Here is a 20,557-nt window from a genome sequence, read left to right as displayed (position 1 = left end):
TCATTTTCTCCATAGCAGCCCTCATAGTGCTGTGCTTTGCAGTGGTGGCTAGGAAGGTGTTGATATCACATCAGTGCTTTGGGTATTGCTGAGCAGAGCTCCCTGCAACATCAAGGCTGTCTCTCCAAATCCCTCCCTTTTCTCGTAAGCTATGGCCAGGCAAGGTCTCGGGTGGAGACACAAATTCAAGTCAGGTGAAGAAGGGATTGAGAGCAGCCCTGCAGAGAAAGGCTTGTGCGTGTTGATAGATAAGAAAGTTAACATGACCTGGCAATCTGCACTTCCAGCCCAGAAAACCAACTGCATCCTGGGCTGCATCAAAAGTAGTGTGGCCAGCAGGGCAAGGGATGCAATTCTCCCCCTCCACTCCACTCTCCCGAGACTCCATCTGTGTCCAGCTCCAGGGTCCTCAACATAAGAAGGACACAGATCTGCTGGATCAAGTCCAGCAGAGGGCCATGAATATGATTAGACAGCTGGAGCATCTTTCTCATGAAGACAGACTGAGAGAGCTGGGGTTGTTCAGCACAGAGAATAGAAGGCTCTGGAGAGACCTCAGAGAAGCCTTCCAGTACCCAAAAGGGGCTTAGAAGTGAGCTGGAGAGGTACTTTTCACAAGGGTCTGTAATGACAGGACAAGAAGGAATGGCTTCAAACTGAAACTAGGCTTATAAGGAAGAAATTCCTTATTTTGAGGGTGGGAAGTCACTGAGACAGGGTGCTCAGAGAAGGTGTGGATACTTCCTCCCTATAAGCGTTCAAGGCCAGGTTGGATGGGGCTTTGAGCCACCTCATCTAGTGGAAGGAAGTGTCCTTGTTCATGACATGGGGGTTGGAACTAGATGATCTTTAAGGTCCCTTTCCACATAACCATTCTACGGTTCTATGACATAGCCAGGACGGATGACTTAAACTGAAAGGGGTATTTCATACCATAAGATGTCTAATCAGAAATAAAAGCTAAAGGAAAGGGAAAGGAGAGGAAGTTTTGTTATTGTGACTTTTGTCTTCCAAACCTCTGTGTGTACTGAAGTCCTGCTTCCTGGGAATTGGTGGGACAACACATGCTGACAGGAACCAGAGAATAAATGCTTTGTTTTACTTTGCCTTTCCTTTGCATTATTAAACTGCCTTTATCTTGACCCATGAGCTTTCTCCCATCTTATTTTCTTGATTTTTCCCGGTCCTGCTTAAGAGGGTAGTGATAGAGCAGCTTGGTGGGCACCTGGCATTAATCCAAGGTCAACTCACCACAAATGCCTTCACATCAAGGCCTTTATCCTTCAGAAGAAAATTTTCAGGATGGACATATTATTGCTTAAAATGTGTTCAACTGTTATCTAATAATAATGATGTACTTAGAGAAAGGATTTTGTTAAATAAGGATCAATTTCATTTATAAGAAAAGCACTTTAAAAAAAAGATGCAATTAATGTAAAACTGGAAAAAATACTTACCTTTAATCCCTGGGTACCAGGAATGCCTGGGTAGCCTGGTTCACCTGGAGCCCCTGGTACTCCTAGATCTCCCTGAGTAATACAATAGCTGTGTGTCAGTGATGTGTTGAGTATAAAAACACACACTGCATGTTTCTCAAGGCCACATGATGTACTTTGGCTATGATATTTTGAAATTTTATAACTGAAGATGATTGAAATGTCTGAAGGATTTTTGAAGGGATGGTGAATATAGAGAAGCCACACCCAGAAACTGTTTTTATTGTCTTAATACAGCTGATGTTTCAAAATCACAAAAATAATCCTCCCTCAAGTAATGACAATGTTTGTAGGTTTGAAATTAACATCTGATTTTCACAGCCTAAAATCTAGTATAAAATTAATAAGAATATGTCATCAAATGGATTCTGATGCAATGTGATGTTAACTACTGTTTTACTGTAATACAAACTGCCTTATAACTAACTTGGGGAAATCATGGAAAATTAGTAAATCATAAAAAAGTAAACTAATCCCTTCTTTAACTAGAATGCTTCCCAGAATTATATTTACCTTGGCTCCTGATGATCCTGGTTTCCCCTGTATTCCTGGTTCGCCTTTATCACCCTATACAACAATGCAGGAGTGTGGCTGATACATCATTATGTTTTGTCACATGTGGTATGACTAGCAAACATGAACAGACACTGTTGAGAAACTGACTTTTAAAAGCAGGCACAGGTAAAAGGCTAAAGTTCTGAAAGGGTAAAGTTTTTGACTGAAAGGCTAAAGTTCTTCTCCATTACAGGTAGCCTGAAGGTTTAACTTTCTCTCAGGAAAGATGAAATACTGATGACAAAATGTGATCTGCCGGCTCCTGCACACCTACCCCATCTCCACCTGCCTCCTTTGCCTCACACAGTCACACCAAGTTTGTGTGTACTGACTTCAGATTTCCATCATCTTATTTAATTGTCTAAGTCAAAATATTTATTTATGTTTTGGCTTTTGTTTCAGCCTATGGAATTAGACATATTTTCAGCATGAGGATTTGCATTAAATCAAAGAATTATTGACTACTTCATGATGGATTTCTGTAACAATGAGCTTATTAAGAACGATTCTCTAAGAAACAGTTTATATTCTAAGTGAAATAAATATACAAAATAAAAGCATTTTTCACAGACAAAAATTATGTTCATTAATTTTAGTTGTATCATAGGTATTCAATCTTCTTGACCATAGAAAACAGTGACACTTAAAAAAATGCTATTGTCAGTATACAATTATAAATAAATGCATATGCACTTTTGGATGTAAAATAATGTATGGGGGGGAAGGGTTCTAAAAGTAAATACAAAGTTTGGGAAATGGATTCTATATTCCTAAATATTCTCTAGGACATACAATTCAATGCTTCCTTACAATTTAATCTAAAACTGACTTTGGATTAAATTAAAAGGTTACACCAACCAATCTGAATTTGTAGTATTTATTTTAGCTTTTGAGAACATTGGTAAAATTAGTTCTTGCTGTAGCTGCAGTGCAATCAATAAAGTTACATCTGAAATAAGCTTGGCTCCTTGGGTGGAAGAAACAGCACATAACATTATTGAACACAATTAAAATATAAATAAATGTAACATGGGAAAGTTCAGATGTATACTGAGAATTATCTGGTTTCCAGCATTGCAGAACATTTTCCAGGACTGTAAAGCTGAAACAGTCTTGTGTCCATTTCCGCAACTGTTAAATCCTCAGGGGATGACAGACACCATTTACTGAGTTGTATTAACCTCTCTTGAGAGCGAACTATCGTAGAAGGTAACACAGGGAAAATCACACAGATGCTCATCAATATTCCATACACCAAAAAATGAGCTGCAATCTCATGGCATTGTCCAGATCAAATTTGCATACAAAGCAGTTGTTTATCAAAGTCACAAGCAAATTGACTCAAACACTTACCTTAGGCCCAGGAGCTCCTGGTAGACCAAGTGAACCTTCTGGTCCCATCAAACCCTATTCATTTATGAAAAAGACAGAGACATTTTGGTACTAAGACAAAGGACTAATGAGCTTGGTATTGTACTAGTATTGCATTAGTAGCATCATTATTCTATTTCTTTAGTGAAATAAACAGTAAATACGTCTTTTATCTTATTATACAGGCTATTGTTTTGATACAGTACAGTGGATTATTTAGACCTTCTATGGTCTAATGAAGGGGTACTGTGCATAGGAAAAAAAAAGAAACATACAGGAGAAAAGAACAGTGCTGTCATGGAATGCTCCTGAGAGAAAAAAATCTGCAACTCAAGACCCAGTCTGCAATGTGCCCTTCGTTATAACTGAAAGCAACACAAAAGTTTCTTGGTTTCTGTTTAGGGTTTCCAAAACCAGCAAAAGTATTTGTGGCATTTCATAACTCTTTCTCCTTTCTGGCCATGTGTCCCTCAAAGATTGCCACAGCTTGACTCCTTGTGCAAATTTTGTGGAAATTTATCAGGAGCAGTTAACGTTCGGGGCCACACCTTTGCATTTTCTGTAAAATCTTCAGAGTTAAACTGCTCATTCAAGAACCCAATAGCTTCTGTCATTTCAGATCATGACACTTCGGCACATGCAGAAAGCCAAAACAACCTCTTGGACGCCTTGAATGCAATCATGTTCATAAGGGCATGTTTAGCTCTATGTTCCCTATGTAAAATAAGCGCTAAAGAGTATTAAATCATCAAAGGGCTGACTTCCTTAATTTCTGTTTAAAGCTAGTCTCAAGTACACATAAGAAAAGAAATCTCTCTTTGAAATCATACTTTCCAAGATGGAATTCCCATTAATTGTATTTTCCATATCTGGTGTTAGCAATTGTCTTTTTCACCACTTCCTCTCACTTCACTTTAAGTCTAGAACTGCATGCATCAATAAAAACAATATATTATTGTTTTTAATTTTTTATTGTTTTAAATTTTAAAACAATGTATTGTTCTACTTGGACTTGCTGAAATACTGTGAGATACAATCTCCTCTGAGAGTGTGCTTAAGAAGCAGCATAAAATAAAACCATAATGGTACAGAAAGTCAAACAATTAAATAAAGCCTGGAAATCTAACTTCTTACTGATTAAATTTTATCAATTATTCCAATTGATCATATTTTCAAAATTCACTGTTACTGTTGTTGTTTAATCTTCACTTTCATATAAATAAAAACATTCACCTTCTCTTTAGTAATAAATGTTAGGAAAAACTCACTCCCATGACATTATCTCAGGCCTTTTTCAAAAGTTACATGAAATCAAAAACAGATATAATTTCTTAAACAGATAACTCAGCTTTGCAAAACAAAATTAAACTTTATTTGCTAATAGAGTTTGTTTGTTTCTGCAATAGAAGAGAAAATTCAGAATATTTAAAGCAAGAAGTAATTCTCTACAGCCATGCTTTTCAGAATTTCATCAGTTTTCTGGTATTTCACCTCTCCTTTACCATTAACCAAAGATAAATACAAATTAACCACAGATTAATTCATGTTTCTTGCCTGCTTTATGATAAAGAAATACCAGTCACCAAAACTTTCCATCAATAAATATAGGAACCTATTCTTTAGCCCACAGACACTCTACCAGCTCACTAGATCATTTCTAGTGAAACCCACATCAGTCTTTGGATTACAGAAGTGGCATATGCTCACCAAAAAAGGCCCCTCATTCACTTTATCTTATAAAATGCAGAAATACTATATGTACAGAATAGCTTCTTTTCTTTAAATTACATCAGCTATGTGCATATATCCACATTGACCTGCAAACGCACACCAGAGAAGGCAAATCAGAAACTACATTTAGTATAATTAAAGGCCAAGAATACATCCGCAGGAAAAGGATAAGTAAAATCCATTTTTCCTGGTTTCCCTTCTTGCACTTTCATTACTAGGCCATATTTAACTAGTTTTGTTTAAAAAATTACATGGAGACTACTAAATGAAATCACCACACTGCAAGAAGGAAACTTTCAGATGCAATAGAGGAAAAGCTTGTGAACATAATCTGAAAACTATATAAAATTAGAAGAGAATGTCCTAAACAAAAATGTAGAACAACTCAAGGACATAAAATGTAGCATTTTGTCCTGTTTTCCAGAGCTGACATTATATGTCAGGTAAATTAATAAATTGCTAGTGTTGGCAATGCAATAGGGATAGTCATTACTGAAAAAGAACTTTTTACTGAAAAACTTTCCCAAGCTATTAATAGACCATCCACAAGCTTTCCATCTGTGTTTTCTGGAACAAACATATTCAGTGTGACTAATACAAGGAAAATCCCACTATCTTTTCTGGTTTAAATTCCCAAATGACATATAACATATTCAGACATTCCATGCATCAATCTCTATCTAATTTATCAGGTGACAAAAAAATACATTAAATGAATTGACAGGAAAGAGGAATAAATTATTTTCAAGTGTATCATGAACCAGATGTTATTTATCTAAATAAAATCTGAAGAAAATATGGTAGGTGATTTAAATAAATAAGAGCATTTTGGGATTCCCCAAGGCTTTATTGGAGTTGATGATATAGCCTTCCCTTTGGCATTTTGTTCAACTTTGCTCAGAAATAAATGGAGAAAAAATTCCAGTAACAAGCAATAAAAATAGTTAGGAGGCATAGGTGAGAGAACAAATGTCCATGTGTTAAATAAGAGTAGGGACATTTGAACTTCCAGTTCAGGCAGTGTTTCATTCAAATTTGATCTGGACAACTGCAATACTGGTTGTCAAGGAAATCTATTTTTTCCAGAGATCTTTAGGAGGTAGCTGGAAAAGTCCTCTAAGTTCCTGAAAAGAAAATTAACCTCTTTATACAAAAAAGGCTTTCTGACAGCTGAAAGGTAGTGATTGTGTCTGTGGTAATCAGGAAAGGAAGAGATGCTGTTTGGATAGGGGGTTAAATGCATACTGTGTAGGAAATTCTAAATGTACTGGATGACAGAGTAGCCCAGAATTTTTAAAATCCCAAACTAATTTCAATTTCTGCCTGTGACAAAAACTACATCAGTTTTAACTGATTATATATGGGGAAGGGAGGGAAGGGGAGGGGAGGGGAGGGGAGGGGAGGGGAGGGGAGGGGAGGGGAGGGGAGGGGAGGGGAGGGGAGGGGAGGGGAGGGGAGGGGAGGGGAGGGGAGGGGAGGGGAGGGGAGGGGAGGGGAGGGGAGGGGAGGGGAGGGGAGGGGAGGGGAGGGGAGGGGAGGGGAGGGGAGGGGAGGGGAGGGGAGGGGAGGGGAGGGGAGGGGAGGGGAGGAGGAGGGAGAGGAGAGGAGAGGAGAGGAGAGGAGAGGAGAGGAGAGGAGAGGAGAGGAGAGGAGAGGAGAGGAGAGGAGAGGAGAGGAGAGGAGAGGAGAGGAGAGGAGAGGAGAGGAGAGGAGAGGAGAGGAGAGGAGAGGAGAGAGAGAGGAGAGGAGAGGAGAGGAGAGGAGAGGAGAGGAGAGGAGAGGAGAGGAGAGGAGAGGAGAGGAGAGGAGAGGAGAGGAGAGGAGAGGAGAGGAGAGGAGAGGAGAGGAGAGGAGAGGAGAGGAGAGGAGAGGAGAGGAGAGGAGAGGAGAGGAGAGGAGAGGAGAGGAGAGGAGAGGAGAGGAGAGGAGAGGAGAGGAGAGGAGAGGAGAGGAGAGGAGAGGAGAGGAGAGGAGAGGAGAGGAGAGGAGAGGAGAGGAGAGGAGAGGAGAGGAGAGGAGAGGAGAGGAGAGGAGAGGAGAGGAGAGGAGAGGAGAGGAGAGGAGAGGAGAGGAGAGGAGAGGAGAGGAGAGGAGAGGAGAGGAGAGGAGAGGAGAGGAGAGGAGAGGAGAGGAGAGGAGAGGAGAGGAGAGGAGAGGAGAGGAGAGGAGAGGAGAGGAGAGGAGAGGAGAGGAGAGGAGAGGAGAGGAGAGGAGAGGAGAGGAGAGGAGAGGAGAGGAGAGGAGAGGAGAGGAGAGGAGAGGAGAGGAGAGGAGCATACCAGTATGTAAATTATGCTTAGGTCAGTAGTTACTTTCATACCCAGATGGCAAATTTGGCATGCAGTGACATGTAATTATGCAAGACTGCACATACCAAGATGGTCAAACATAGGTGTTGCTAACCTCCATCCACACAAGGATTCTCCTCAGAACAGAGAATACTGCAGTGGAATGTAAGTCCAAGTAATTTTGGTATCAGGTCTGACTTTAGGCACTCTAGAAGAGGGCAATCTTAGCTAAGCTGTTAAAGTGATTCGTCAAGAAGGACAGAGGATTAAAAGGTCCACATTGAGATCCTTGGCATCCTCTTCCTTCAAGGTTCCTGTCATCCAACCAAGTGAGGCACAAGCCAACACAACTCCCCTGTAGTCACTGAAAATGCGAAAGAATGGTCCCTGAAAAGATTACATCTGTCATGCAAGGAAAGGTAGGTACTAAGATGGTCTTAACAGTGTGACAGTACTGATGATTGAGAAATTAATATTAAGGCCCTTTTAGAGAACCACTGAGTATTCTGTATTTGTCCTCGAAGATATAAATATGCACTATTTCTACTTTTAACACTACAAAGTGACACCAGAACCCTCTTTGTCTACCAAAATGGATGAAATCCAGCCTGACTACTGTATGTCAAGGAGAAGTTCACTGATGAAGACTTTCATAGGGAAAGACCTCAAAAAAAGACAGAAGAGATAAATCCTGAGACAGACAAGTTATTAAACTGAAAAATACAATCACTTTACAACCATCAAAATCCAAGAACTCATAAAAAAAATGTACTCTAACCTCTTGTCAAAATATTCAGAAGCTGAAAGTAATGGCAAGGGTAACAGAAAAAAACAGTTCACAGTTTTCAGCCAGTATTTCCATGCTGCAAGTATGTCACTGAGCTAAAAACTTACATTTGCCATAGCCTTGTCTTTCCAACCTGCAAATGCTAGTTTGCTCCTGTATTTGCCATTGCATGTTTGTTTATGACAAGTAGAGAATGACAACACAACAATTATTTGTTCATAATAACACAATTTTGAAACTTACAGTATCTCCCGGTGACCCTTTTGCTCCTGGTTGACCTGGTGGTCCAACTTCACCCTGTATTTTTTACATAAAGAGAAAAATTCTGTGACTCATGAATGCATACTTAACATTTTTAATATGTTCTTTAACTATGCAGATTTAGTTAGTTAAGAGTGTTTCTCAATGTATTAAGAAATTAGCATAGTTCCTTTTAAACTATTCATTCCTTCTGGAACAGTTGAAATAAAACCTAATATGAGATTTTTAAACATGCCATGAATGGCCCTTCTTTTGCATGATTTGATGTCATAAATCCCCACTATAAAAACTCTTCTCTAAGCCTGAACCCTTAGTTTAGAATGGGTATATATAGTATAGGTTTTAACTGTGTTTTGAACAACTTGTTTTGAATACTACCTTTTGTCCTTTTGTTCCTTGATTCCCAGGAATTCCAGGAATCCCCTGAGAAGGAAAAAGAAAACCTTTTAAATATATGGAATAATTTCACCAGAAATTTTTTAACATTTGCCTAAATGATTTGAATTCAAAATATGGGCAGGGACAAGCAAAACAAAACATAACAAAACATAACAAACAACAACAAAAATACAAAACCAAAATAAAAACCAACAGCAAAACCCCTCAAGAATAACAAAATCCCTCAAAGCACCAAAAACACATAGGAGAAAGAGCTTCAGCTGAAAACATGCAGACTAGGGACACAGTGAAATGTTGAATTGTTCCCCACTGCTTTTGTTGCCAGAGTCTATGTCTACTGCTCAGCAGGCTCACATGCTCTTGCTTGCCCCAAAACCCTGACTGATACATGCAAAGAAACCACTTCGACCATAAGATTTCCCACATAAGTTAAAGCAAAATCCCTGGTCAATGGGACCATCAGCATGACAGATCATATTCTGTAAAATACAGTGACTTTAAAGAGACAGATATAGTTCTATTTGATGTATACTCGCTTCCATCTTCATAAATATTTGATGACCTCTCCCATTTCCTCAGCATCATTGCCCATTCAACTCTACAGTATCGCTCACATTTTTCTAACAGTGATCATTTAATCAAACATGATTCAGGTTAAAACAGAACTCCATACATGCTTAATGCAGAAGTCTATATTCAGTTAGTCTATCTCTTCTCTCAAGTAAAAACTATTCAAATTTGTTGGACAGACAAAGTTCTTACTTGTACCGTAACTAATTTTCAGCAAGAATTTGGCTCACAGACTTTACATTTTAATCTAATATTGAAAACAACATGTTGCAGTGAAGATCGCTGTTCTAGACACCACTGAAACAAATGTATTCTATGGGATAAAATGACATCATGTAACAACCATAACCTAATAGTTTCCATATGGATTACATCTGTGCAAAAGAGTTCCATTGTTTTGCATTGTTTTACACACGCTTTTAGTAAATAATGACCCCACCAAGTAGAAACAGTTCATTGGTCAATGGCATATGAGTTAACAATCATATTCTGAGCATTTTACACACCATGAAAAATCCTACAGATCAATCACTAAAGGAAGAGATCAAATAATGCAATAAAAAGAACTTGAAAATAATGCCTCATACTAAGACTTCCACTCACGTTATGTTACATAACTCTTCTTAACTTATCCAAGAGATGTGTTATTTTTTATCTTTTATCATATCCAAAATCCTTCTTAGATCTTTTGCGCAAATAAAGAGATGGGAAAAAGGACACGTTTGTCACCACATTTAGGAACTTTTAGACCCATCTATGAGTTCTCAATATAATTATTTAATATAATTATAATATTTAATAATGTAGTAATTAATTTCTGTAGCTGTAAAATATAAAAACAAATTATGAGTGCCTGTACCTGTAATATAAACCAGAATTTAATATATGCTGAAAAAATCCCACTAGGCAGCAGCCTTCTTGTCCTGAATATACCAGAGATTTCCAGTTACATTTCTATGCAATTAGGAGGGCTCAGAGAAGACAGATCCACACATTATCCAACACAACAAATGATTTACCAAGATATAAGCAAGCCTAGAAGAAGCAATGCAATGTCCTCCTGAGATGTGTTGATCTTTCTAGGTTAAAAGAAATTGCTGCTACACGGCATTTCATTTTGTATCAGTGACAAAGATGAAACTCCAGGAACAACAATTGTAAAACTAAGTCTTATTTCCTTTCTTTCCCCCCCACTTTTTTCCCTTTCTGACTGATTCTGCACTACTGAGGTATGTGGAACTTGGGCTCTTAAGTCAGTGAGAGCTGATCTAGACCCTTAAAATTCTCTTACGGTTCATTGACATTCACACAGCTAAGAATGAATATATCACTTATGCTGATGTGAGTGATTTCCAGAGTACATGAGGTGGAGATTTCCAGTTACTCTCCACATGTAGGCTGGCACAAAATGAGTGGCTAATCTGGTCATTAAGAATGAATATTTCCCACAAGATATTTCTCGGTGTAGCTTCCATGGCTAAGTAATTACAAAGACTAATTTCTGTAGGATCAGCTCCAGAATACCTAAAAAAATTAAAATTGGTTGGCTTGTCATTATCTATCTCAATCTATTGCTTCCATTTACATGGATAATCTCTGGTTATGTCAATTAGAATGATCTGCACTTTCCCAGAAGACAAGGTTAAAAGGTAGTTTAGGTATCAAGAGTTTCTTACCCAACTTCTAAGTCAAAAGCCAAATCAACCTTTGGAAATGTGTTGTTCCCAAATAGCGATTTCATTCGCAATACAAATCCTTTGAATCTGAGCATCTTTTTTTTTCTTTTTTTAGTCCCATGAGTAATAAGACATTTTGAATAGGAAGTTATATTTAATAAGATGACATAACACTAACTAAACTGTCAAAGAAATCTTACTTTAATTATCAAAAAATGCATTCTCACTTTAATGTATGAGGCAAAGCAATTAGTTTTACTCCATTTGTAAGAGAAATTGTTTTTGAAGAGTATATTGCAACTAAAATTATCACAAATGCCTGTGTTTAATCAAAACTTAATATGAAACACATTCAACATGCAATTTTTCTACCACTAAGGGAAAAACAATGTTTGGAACTGCTACAAGTAGGAAAAATGCCACCCACTGGGAGTAATAGAAGCAGTGCTGTGGAATAGTTCATGATTCACTGGCCTATAGAAAAAAAAAAACCTGCCTTGAGGGATGTCCTCTGCAAAGCTATCAAGCACATTTTGTTCATATAAAATATGAAAAGGAGTCGTAATTCTAAAGTTCCTTTTTCCTTGTCTTTCCAGTAAGTGCATGTTATGTATTTATTACATATGCAGTTATAAGGCCAATAGAAAACAGCATTACATTTCTAGGCAGAATATCTAAAAATCACACAATCTACTCTGCTTTACTTATTTTTGTCCTTGTATGAGTTGGAGAATTTCTATACTTCCGAAGTGGTTAATTTTTTTCCCTTTTTCTTTTACATCAAACTTCATGTAAGGTTTATTCAGTATTTCTTCATATTTAAAAATTAAGTTAATCACAAGTACTGCCTCAGTTCTTTTAGCATCAATCTGACTTCTTCAACTACCTTCACTTCATTCCAACGCCCTCCTCCTTTATTTGCAATTCTCCCTCAAATGGGAAGTCTTCCCTTACCCCATAAAAGCCTATAATATTATTCATTATTTTAGCCTTAATAAGACTTGCTATAATCACACAAAATGTAAAGCCACCAAGATAGTCTAGCAAACCTAATTCCTTGGTTTAAAATCATGATCATTCTAAAAATTCTCAACGGCAGTTTTATCACACACTGCTGAGTTTGTCCCTAAAACCTAATGTCATCATCTACCTGTCTGGCAGCTAAACAAGATTTTTGGAAACTGGCTAAGGACTGCTGTACTTATTCAGTTATTATAAGTATTACTCATTCTTTCTTCAGACTCTGTTGCTTAATCATTTTTCTACCCCGTCTCACCTATGTGTACCTAGAAGCCTGTCAGCTTAGGCCTGAGAAGGCTTTGCAGGGTACCCTAGGACCTAAAGTGACACCTGAATGCCATGTAGATAATTGAAATAATCTCTAGTGTCACTGACGGTGCTGTGGGATAGCAGATCTACCCTTTGAAAAAGTTGTCACTCTGCTCTAAAAACTGTCTCATTCATGCCAGATGCTGCAGTTGTCCTCACACAACTCCAATGGCTCTTGGTGGCCATGCCCAGAGAGCCAAATCCCACACACCTTCACGTCTACTTCTGTCTCAGTAACATTGCTAAATGAGGCTCATCTTGGTACACAACCAAATCCCTGGATGAAGCCTTCCTCAGCTTCAGCCTGCACAGCTGGTACTTCAGAACACCCAAAAGCATTTATTTGTTTCTCTTGTGATGATAAACCACAATTATGACAGTTATAAAATTCTGTATAAATATTCTATTTTATTCCAGTTTCAGCAATTTAAATAAATCTTCCATTCTTTGATAATATCTGGCAGATAGAATGGATTTAACTGTAAGAGGAAAATGTTTTCACAATGCCTGGAAAAATTTCCTTGTGCTTTTCATTAATCATGAGGTGTCTATTTTTGTTTTGGATTATATTAAACAGATGGACAGACTTTCTTCCATGCAGCCCCACAAAAAAATCCATTAAGGAAATTGCCTGGGGCCTTATATACCATTTAACTAGATGTAAGCATTTTTACTTAAGACACAAGCTACATTTCTCAAAATATTTCCCGTTTTTTCTAGCTAGTACCAGGATTATTTGCATCCCTCTCATGGTTAACTTTATGCCTGCAAACAGCAGAAGAATCCATGCAGAAGACCATTTTTAGAACAAAACCAAACCAATTTTAGTCTTAAAATGAGTATGTATTAGCTCATTTCTATTCTTTATTTTCTGCTACTGTCTTTAATATTTCCTATTTCTTCAGTGCCTGGTAGGACAGGATACCCTATTATGGAAAGTAGGAACATCTAGGCTACAGGTAACACATCCATAATCATAAAATTTTATCTCTTCTCTGGAAGATGTGAAATTATAGAGCGTTTCCAAAAGCTCTTCTGTTAAGAGCAGACTGCTTTGCAGTCAATTCCCCAGGTAAATGTAGAGAACTTTAGTATAATTGTCCTTATTATCTTATTTTCTTCTGATAAAAAATAATTGTTTTTGTAGCACATATGAGTTCTCTGGTTTACGTTTCAATCAAATGTTTCCTTCCACTCTGAAAAATCTGCAGTTCTGATTCTGGGAAGACCCTAAAGGATCTTACATAAATTACAGCAATGGAACAAGATACACAAAAGAGATCAATCTATCTATCCACATGTTCCCATGATCCCTTTAAACACCTGGAAAACACAACTCTTTATGTATCACAGATCCTTACTTGAAAAAGTCTATTGGATGATACATGAGAGATTTACTGGAGACATCCAAAAAAGTACAAGTCAAGCCATAATTTGGATGAAAGTACAACAATCTAATCACTTTTTAAAGGATTATAGCAAATCCTTGATAATCCTAATAGAATGAAAGAGACAAACCAAATTTGGATAATATATAAAACTGGAAAAGAAATTCAGTGAAGCAGAATATGCTACTACTGAGTAGTTGCAATTGATGAAAGAAATAAAAGGGCTACATACAAAGAAGTATTCCCACAGACAAAATTAGTATCCACCAGACTAGCATAGCAGCTTTAAATTAAGTTCAGGGAAGGAAAAAGCATTACCAAGGTCTTTGCAGTTATAAGACTGCAGCCTTCAAACACTTTTTTTGGCAAATCAGTTATTAGCAATAAAACACACATGTTAAATGTGGAACAGAGTGACCCCTATTGCATTGCCAACAACATGGACCTTGGAAAACTATAACCTGAAAGCTGGAAATACTAAAAAAAAAAATGAACACTGTGTATATCTTGTCACAAGCTGACACTCATGGTACTCTTGTTTCTTCTAAAGAACCCTCAAAAGAATATGAGCATCAGACTTGCCAAATCTTCATGGATCCAAAGGTGGGCAGACAAAACTGAACTCCCAGCCCTTCAGGTGACAACATGATGCCTTCCCTCTGCCTATTGTACTAGCACCACCCTTAGAGACTGTGAAAACCAACATCCAACCTGTCAGAAATCTTACAGACTTCTAAATGCTGACAAACTGACCCACGTTTGACACTTAAACACACTGATACTCAAGCAGTTACAAGCCTTCAAAATGCTTTAAAATTTCTTCACCACTTAAATTACGGAGAAAACCCTCAGAGGGTCACAGTGCTTGAGCACCTTGCACACATAAGACAGGGCAGGCTGGGGAGAGCAGAGGCTCCCCGAAGGGCACTGACTGCTGCTCTGCTCCTCACACTCAACACGTAACCAAAGAGTTCTGTCCTCACAGGGCACACTGATGCAGATGGACAGAGTTTTCAGCCACATCTCTTTGCCATAGTAAGCAACCACACAGTAAAATTAGCAGTGAGTAAGTTTAACAACAAATCATGCTTGTTTCTTTTTTTTTTCTATCTTTTTCTATTTTAATATGGTGGATTCTGCAAAACTGGTCAGAGAACACAGCAAAAGAAAACAGTAAAACTCTGTTCCAAAAGGGATTGTAAAATTCTTACAGAATTGGTCTGTTGCTGGCTATTGAGCAGGATGGGCCAGCCTGAATTTTTGGCTAAGGAAGTCCCAAAGCCCTGACAGAGAGAATCTGGCAGTAAATAACAGGTGAAAAAAAAATCATTTCCTATATAGTCCTATCCATTCCCAGGGAAAAAGTTTTGTGATAATTCCTCTAGTCCAAGTCTGTTTGGCAGTTGTTACCTGTTTAAGAAATAGCTAAGAAAACTTGGAACAAAGGCTGGGACCAAATCCTTCTAGAGCACAAAGAAAGAAAATCACACCTTGACTCACTCAGCAATCATTAAGGCTAAATTTAATTACTAAAAGTAACTACTAAAGCAAAAATTAATTTCCACAATAAGAAGCAAAGGTTGCTTCTTAAAATGGTTTAATAATCTTAGCAGAAATATTAAATCTTGCAAATGGATTTAAATTCACTCTGATTAAAGATCATGGTGTTTTATTTTGCTTTGTTTTCTTTTGTTATGGATCAGAAGTCAGACGATATTCTGAAAAGACTTTCCATAGCTTCAATTCACAGTAATTTTTGCATAGAAGGATTAAAAAAATTAAACACTTACTGTGCCAAATTTTTCTAAGTTTTCTAGCATAATATTTAGTTGAGTGTTTGAGACTTGAGTATCAGCTTCTCTATTTCACATTTAAAGCTTTTTGTAGACAGGAATAATGCAGTGCTATTGATCAAGAAGGTCACACAGAAGAAACAAAACAAGTAACCAATTATTCTGACAGGCCAACTACCACTTGAACACAAAACTAACAAAGAAGCCCTGCTACAAGTTGTTTGTTTTCCTCTAGTGTATTTTCTGCAGGGCTTCAATTAAAGTAACTTTAATTAATCCAAATAACTAAACTATGTAAGACAGCCAAAACTAAAATGACCCCTTCTGTTTGAGATACATTTAATGAAGAGTTGAATGCAGATACCAGTTTCACTGTAAAAAAAAAAAAAATCAAAGAAATAGACTAAATATAGACTCGACTGTATGAGGTGAAATAAAAACCATTCTGGGTAATTCTCAGAATGCAGGCTGTAGATTTGATGCCAGATACAGCACTTAGAGCTAGATTCAGCTAGAGTGCTTTGTATCACCACCCTGACCACAGTTCTCAAGGAGGCTGTAATTCACACCTTCTGATGACTCAGGTACAACAATTTATTTTTTCTGGCTTCTCCCATGTTGAAAGATGACTAGCTAGAAAACTGACTACACTGTTACTACTCTGCTGAAGTTGGATCAGAGGAAAGAAAGTCAAACATCCTTTTGGTAAACCTCTACTTGTGGTTAGGTAACTTACCCATAAACACGTTGCAAAGCATAGAACAGAACAGCAACATGCAAATGAAATCTTCTGAAATAATAAATATTTATGTCTGCTACATTTTAACTGACTGTCTTCCTCATTCATACTCTATTCTCTATGTTTGGTTTCTAAGTATAGCAATTAGCTGGGGGAAGTTTCTGTTTGGTCTTCAGTCACTGGAAATTCCAGCAGATATTTACCTAAGTCTTAAAATGTTGAGAAGAAAATTGTATGGTAAGAATAAAAGGAGATTTTTTTTTTAAGATTAACAAGCACATGTGAAACAATGATTACTGGAGTATAAAAATCAACTTTCCTGGCACTAACAGGTGCCAGCCCAATGTACAACATACACCAATCCAGTCTCTTCAAGCCTTTCCTCCTTCAGAAAAGCCTTTCTTAGCTGAATGAAATTAGCACACATGCTCAGGAATGCTCTACATATGACTACTGACATCAGGTGGATCCAAAAGGACGCAAATGACTCCTTCTTTAAATATCACATGTCACAGGAAGTGAATGTTGAGCACTTCAGGTATACTTATTTTATTCCATTGTACTATTAAAACTTCAAGATCTTTACTAGCTATTTTCAGCAGGTTAAACTAACCTGTTACAGGCATACACACAACATTATATTGCTTTAATTCTTTAATTTCAGCCAATTCAACAACTCCACTTTTAACTGATGCTTGAGAAAAAAGAAATTTCTGATAAAGAAATTAAAACTTTCAAAAATCTATATTTTATCAAGTCCAGTGATTTTTTAGAAATTTTTTTCAGTCCATGAAATAGTGTGTTAAGTAATACACATGAAATGTATCAGTACATCATTTGCTCAAAGTAACAAAAACAGTCAGAAATGTTTTTGAATGATAATCAGTTGTAGTAAACTGATGTTCTCCCACTTAAAACCACATTTTCATATTGCATAGCTATAATGTCAAAATGCTGAAAAAACAATTTCTATAGAAAAACCCACTGCAATATCATTACCATGAAAATACAGTTTCTGGTACTGAAAGGTAAGGTAGCGATGTTTGTAAGCATATGCATATCACAGTCTCAGCAATTTCCTATATGCACAAGCATTTTAATAGGCAAACGTTTATATGTATTTTTGGGGAATATTACCATGAGAGAGTATACTGGATGCGTAATGAATACATCCATACCACCAAATTGATTCACTCTTAGTTTCAAACCAGATCCCTAGAGTCCCTCTAAGCCAAGCTGAAAACATGACAGCTAAAGGCTCAAGCTACATAGCCTCCTTCCCTCAGGGGGAAAAAACACAGGTGGAACAACGTGTCTTACTCTAGACAGAATAAGCTTATTCCAAAGCACTTCATCTGGCAATTAAAGCTCACTTTCCAGTACAGATAACCAAGATGAATAATACCAAGCCTAAAGTCTCTATGTGAAAATTTCCAAAAATACCCCTAATTATCTTAATGCATAGAAGAAATGAAACTCTTCAGAAGAGTCTGTGGTTTTGTGTATAAGCAGGTCTAGCTCATTAGAGTCAATCATGGAATACAAAAAAATCATCACTACCACTAATGTTGTGCTTAGAAGCCAGTTACTACACTCTTTAACAAAACTGCACCTTCAAGTGCTCACTGCAGAACAATACTTTCAGAGTCATACTATTTTAACACTCCTTTTCAGTTTATAAAATATTAACAAGTTGTTAAAGATACTTTAACAAATGATAAGTGCCTTTTTATTAGAACACAGCTCATCAAGTCAGTAGAAGGATTTTAAATTGTTACAATGCATTTGCTAGAGGTATTTCTATCTCTGTTCACAAAACAGCAGCAATAGGGGAGGAATGCTGGTGTCTAACTTGTATCAGCATATGAATTAGTAAAAAAGTGCCAGGATAGCCATAAAAAGGCCACTACAGCATACAAGGAGAAAACAGAGTGTTCTGAGTACCATTTACAACTATTTATAGCACATGCCATTCATGGCCACAATGGGTTTACAACCAGAGGTCCTTTCATATTTTCTTACAACTTTTAAGAATTTCCCTTTGTTAACATTGCATTTAAAAAACAGTCTTGAAGAAATGTTAGCAGGGCATGCCGCCTCTTCTCTACATGATTTTCCAAAATTATCAAATTTAAAATAGCATTAGCAGAAAAAAAAAGTACTTTCCGAAGTCTCTGTAGACAAAGCAAGGACAAAAAAAAAAGATATAATAATTATAGCAAATTAATATATTAATGCAATTGCACTGTGTGAGGAAATAAAAATTAGAAATCATGATGAACAGGCAGGAAATGTGAATTAGTTAGGAGAGAACTGTTAGCTTTACAACTGAGAAATGCAGGCATTCTTTTCCAAGCTGCATTAGGTTAGTGGGTCCAAGTTTATTACAGCATTTATTGTGGCCCCAGTCCAGGCTGAATTAAATGGGAATCGTCCCATTGACTCCAATACGCTTTGGATCAGCAACTATGCTGTCATGTCCTCTATCATCTTTGTCAACTGGGAACTCAGATTAGCCTGCCTGAAGTTCTAGAAGTCTTTTAATTACTTGTTTCATTACAGCACTATTCTCATATTTATCGTCTTAACAGCAATTAACTCTTCTTTACAGTAAGGAATGAATTTAGCTAAAATAACTTGTCAGTCAGAATGAAGATAACCTAGGTTGAAAATCAAGTCTGCTGAAAATACATACAGCCACCTAGAAGTTATACTTGACAAAAAAACCTGCACTCAGTCTAAAATCCGTGTTTGAGCTTACAGCACTATGTAATTAACATATGACTGCTGGGAGTACTGTGCAGTCAAAGCTGTCATCCCCCCTTTTCTCAAGTGAGAACAAAACTAACAACATCTGTTATGTAGCTCAAGCACTCAGAAAGTCATCATCAAGACTCTGCCCTGCCTACTTCAACAATTTAGATACTAGCAGAAGGAATAAGGAAACAATATCAAAAAGTGCATTCAACTAACCAAATCTACTTGTAAAGAAACAGTGATGCATATCACTGCATATGCCTACAAAAATCATCACTATCAGCTGTTTATGTATTAAAAAACCATCCCACCCAAATAACATCTTATTTTTTTATTTACAGGTAAAAGTCAGAATTTTCAAAAAGAAATAGGTGTTCTTTTGAGACCCACAAGACATCATTTGCAGAAAAAATGCTAGTCTTGACATCCTTTATGATGATAATGCTGGCACCTTTGAAAAGCAGGCCAGCAGAGCTCAGGGCCTATCATCAAGGCATCTCAGACTGGTAGAAAAGCATGAATGTCAGATCAGAAAGTAAGAATTCTGATAAACTCATGCCAGACACTTTGTTGAGTCTGCTGATCACTCTTCTCTTAAAAACTATGGGAAATAATTTCTTCTTTATAAACTACATACAAAGAAAGTGCTATTTTACAGCAGGGCCTAATTTAAGGTGATTAAAAACCTGAAGGAGTATTTAGTGCTCTGTGGAATATTTCCACAAGTAATAAATTCACACAACACATGATCTTTTGAGCGCTGGAAATACAACAGGATCTTTATGCTTTATCTATGAAGATATTAAAAGTAGAACTACAATACTCAGACTAGGTGGATAAAATTAAAATAACACTTGCACAAAGGAATTTTTTCACAAGGCCAACTGCACAGATATACAGTAGAGGTTTTAGGTTTGCTTTTATCCTAAGTACTTCATAACTCAGTATGTAAATGCAAATACAAGATACAAATCTTGAGTAAATGGCATCTTAGTACCTAAAATTGGTACAAAGCAACATAACATCAACATTAGAAGCATCAAGCAAAACATTACGTGACACAGAAAGGAAAGTAATAGTAACAAAAAGACCCCGAAATCTGTCTGCATGCTATATTTCTAAGTCAGGATTGTTTTTTCCTTTTTCCTGTTACTATCAATCTCAGCATAGTTATTAGATACAGTAGAATTACATTAACTTTATATTTGCTTTCCAAACACACAGGATATCTGGCTATACCAGTTTGCTCTCAGGATTTCTGCATTATGAAGACAATGCAACTTCTGTTGTACCTTGTAATGTATCTTGAACATGTTTCAAAACAAATTCTGCTACCACTGCCTAGCATATAACACACCTTTTTTTTTTTTTTTTTTTTTTTTCCCAGCGAATGCATTGATCTATATCTGGCATTCCT

General features: G+C 37.0%; 1 protein-coding gene across 3 annotated transcripts in view; it reads right to left on the bottom strand.

Moving 5' to 3' along the window:
* Positions 1-20,557, bottom strand: part of LOC136287233 (collagen alpha-1(XXI) chain-like) — a 54,918-nt gene that overhangs the window by 12,204 nt on the left and 22,157 nt on the right. For 2 of the 3 annotated variants that reach the window (XM_066179762.1, XM_066179764.1), the window contains exons 10-14: positions 8,868-8,912; positions 8,472-8,525; positions 3,405-3,458; positions 2,010-2,063; positions 1,458-1,529 (exon numbers count right to left, since the gene is read on the bottom strand). In XM_066179762.1, the coding sequence (XP_066035859.1) occupies positions 1,458-1,529; positions 2,010-2,063; positions 3,405-3,458; positions 8,472-8,525; positions 8,868-8,912 (279 nt within the window). The remainder of the gene's footprint in view (positions 1-1,457; positions 1,530-2,009; positions 2,064-3,404; positions 3,459-8,471; positions 8,526-8,867; positions 8,913-20,557) is intronic. The other variant, XM_066179763.1, reaches the window with a different exon arrangement.

Source organism: Chamaea fasciata, unplaced genomic scaffold, assembly GCF_029207755.1.
Source record: "Chamaea fasciata isolate MVZ Bird 193981 ecotype frontalis unplaced genomic scaffold, bChaFas1.0.hap1 SCAF_3, whole genome shotgun sequence".
In the NCBI taxonomy this organism is placed as follows: domain Eukaryota; kingdom Metazoa; phylum Chordata; class Aves; order Passeriformes; family Sylviidae; genus Chamaea; species Chamaea fasciata.
This window is presented reverse-complemented; position numbering and strand designations above follow the sequence as displayed.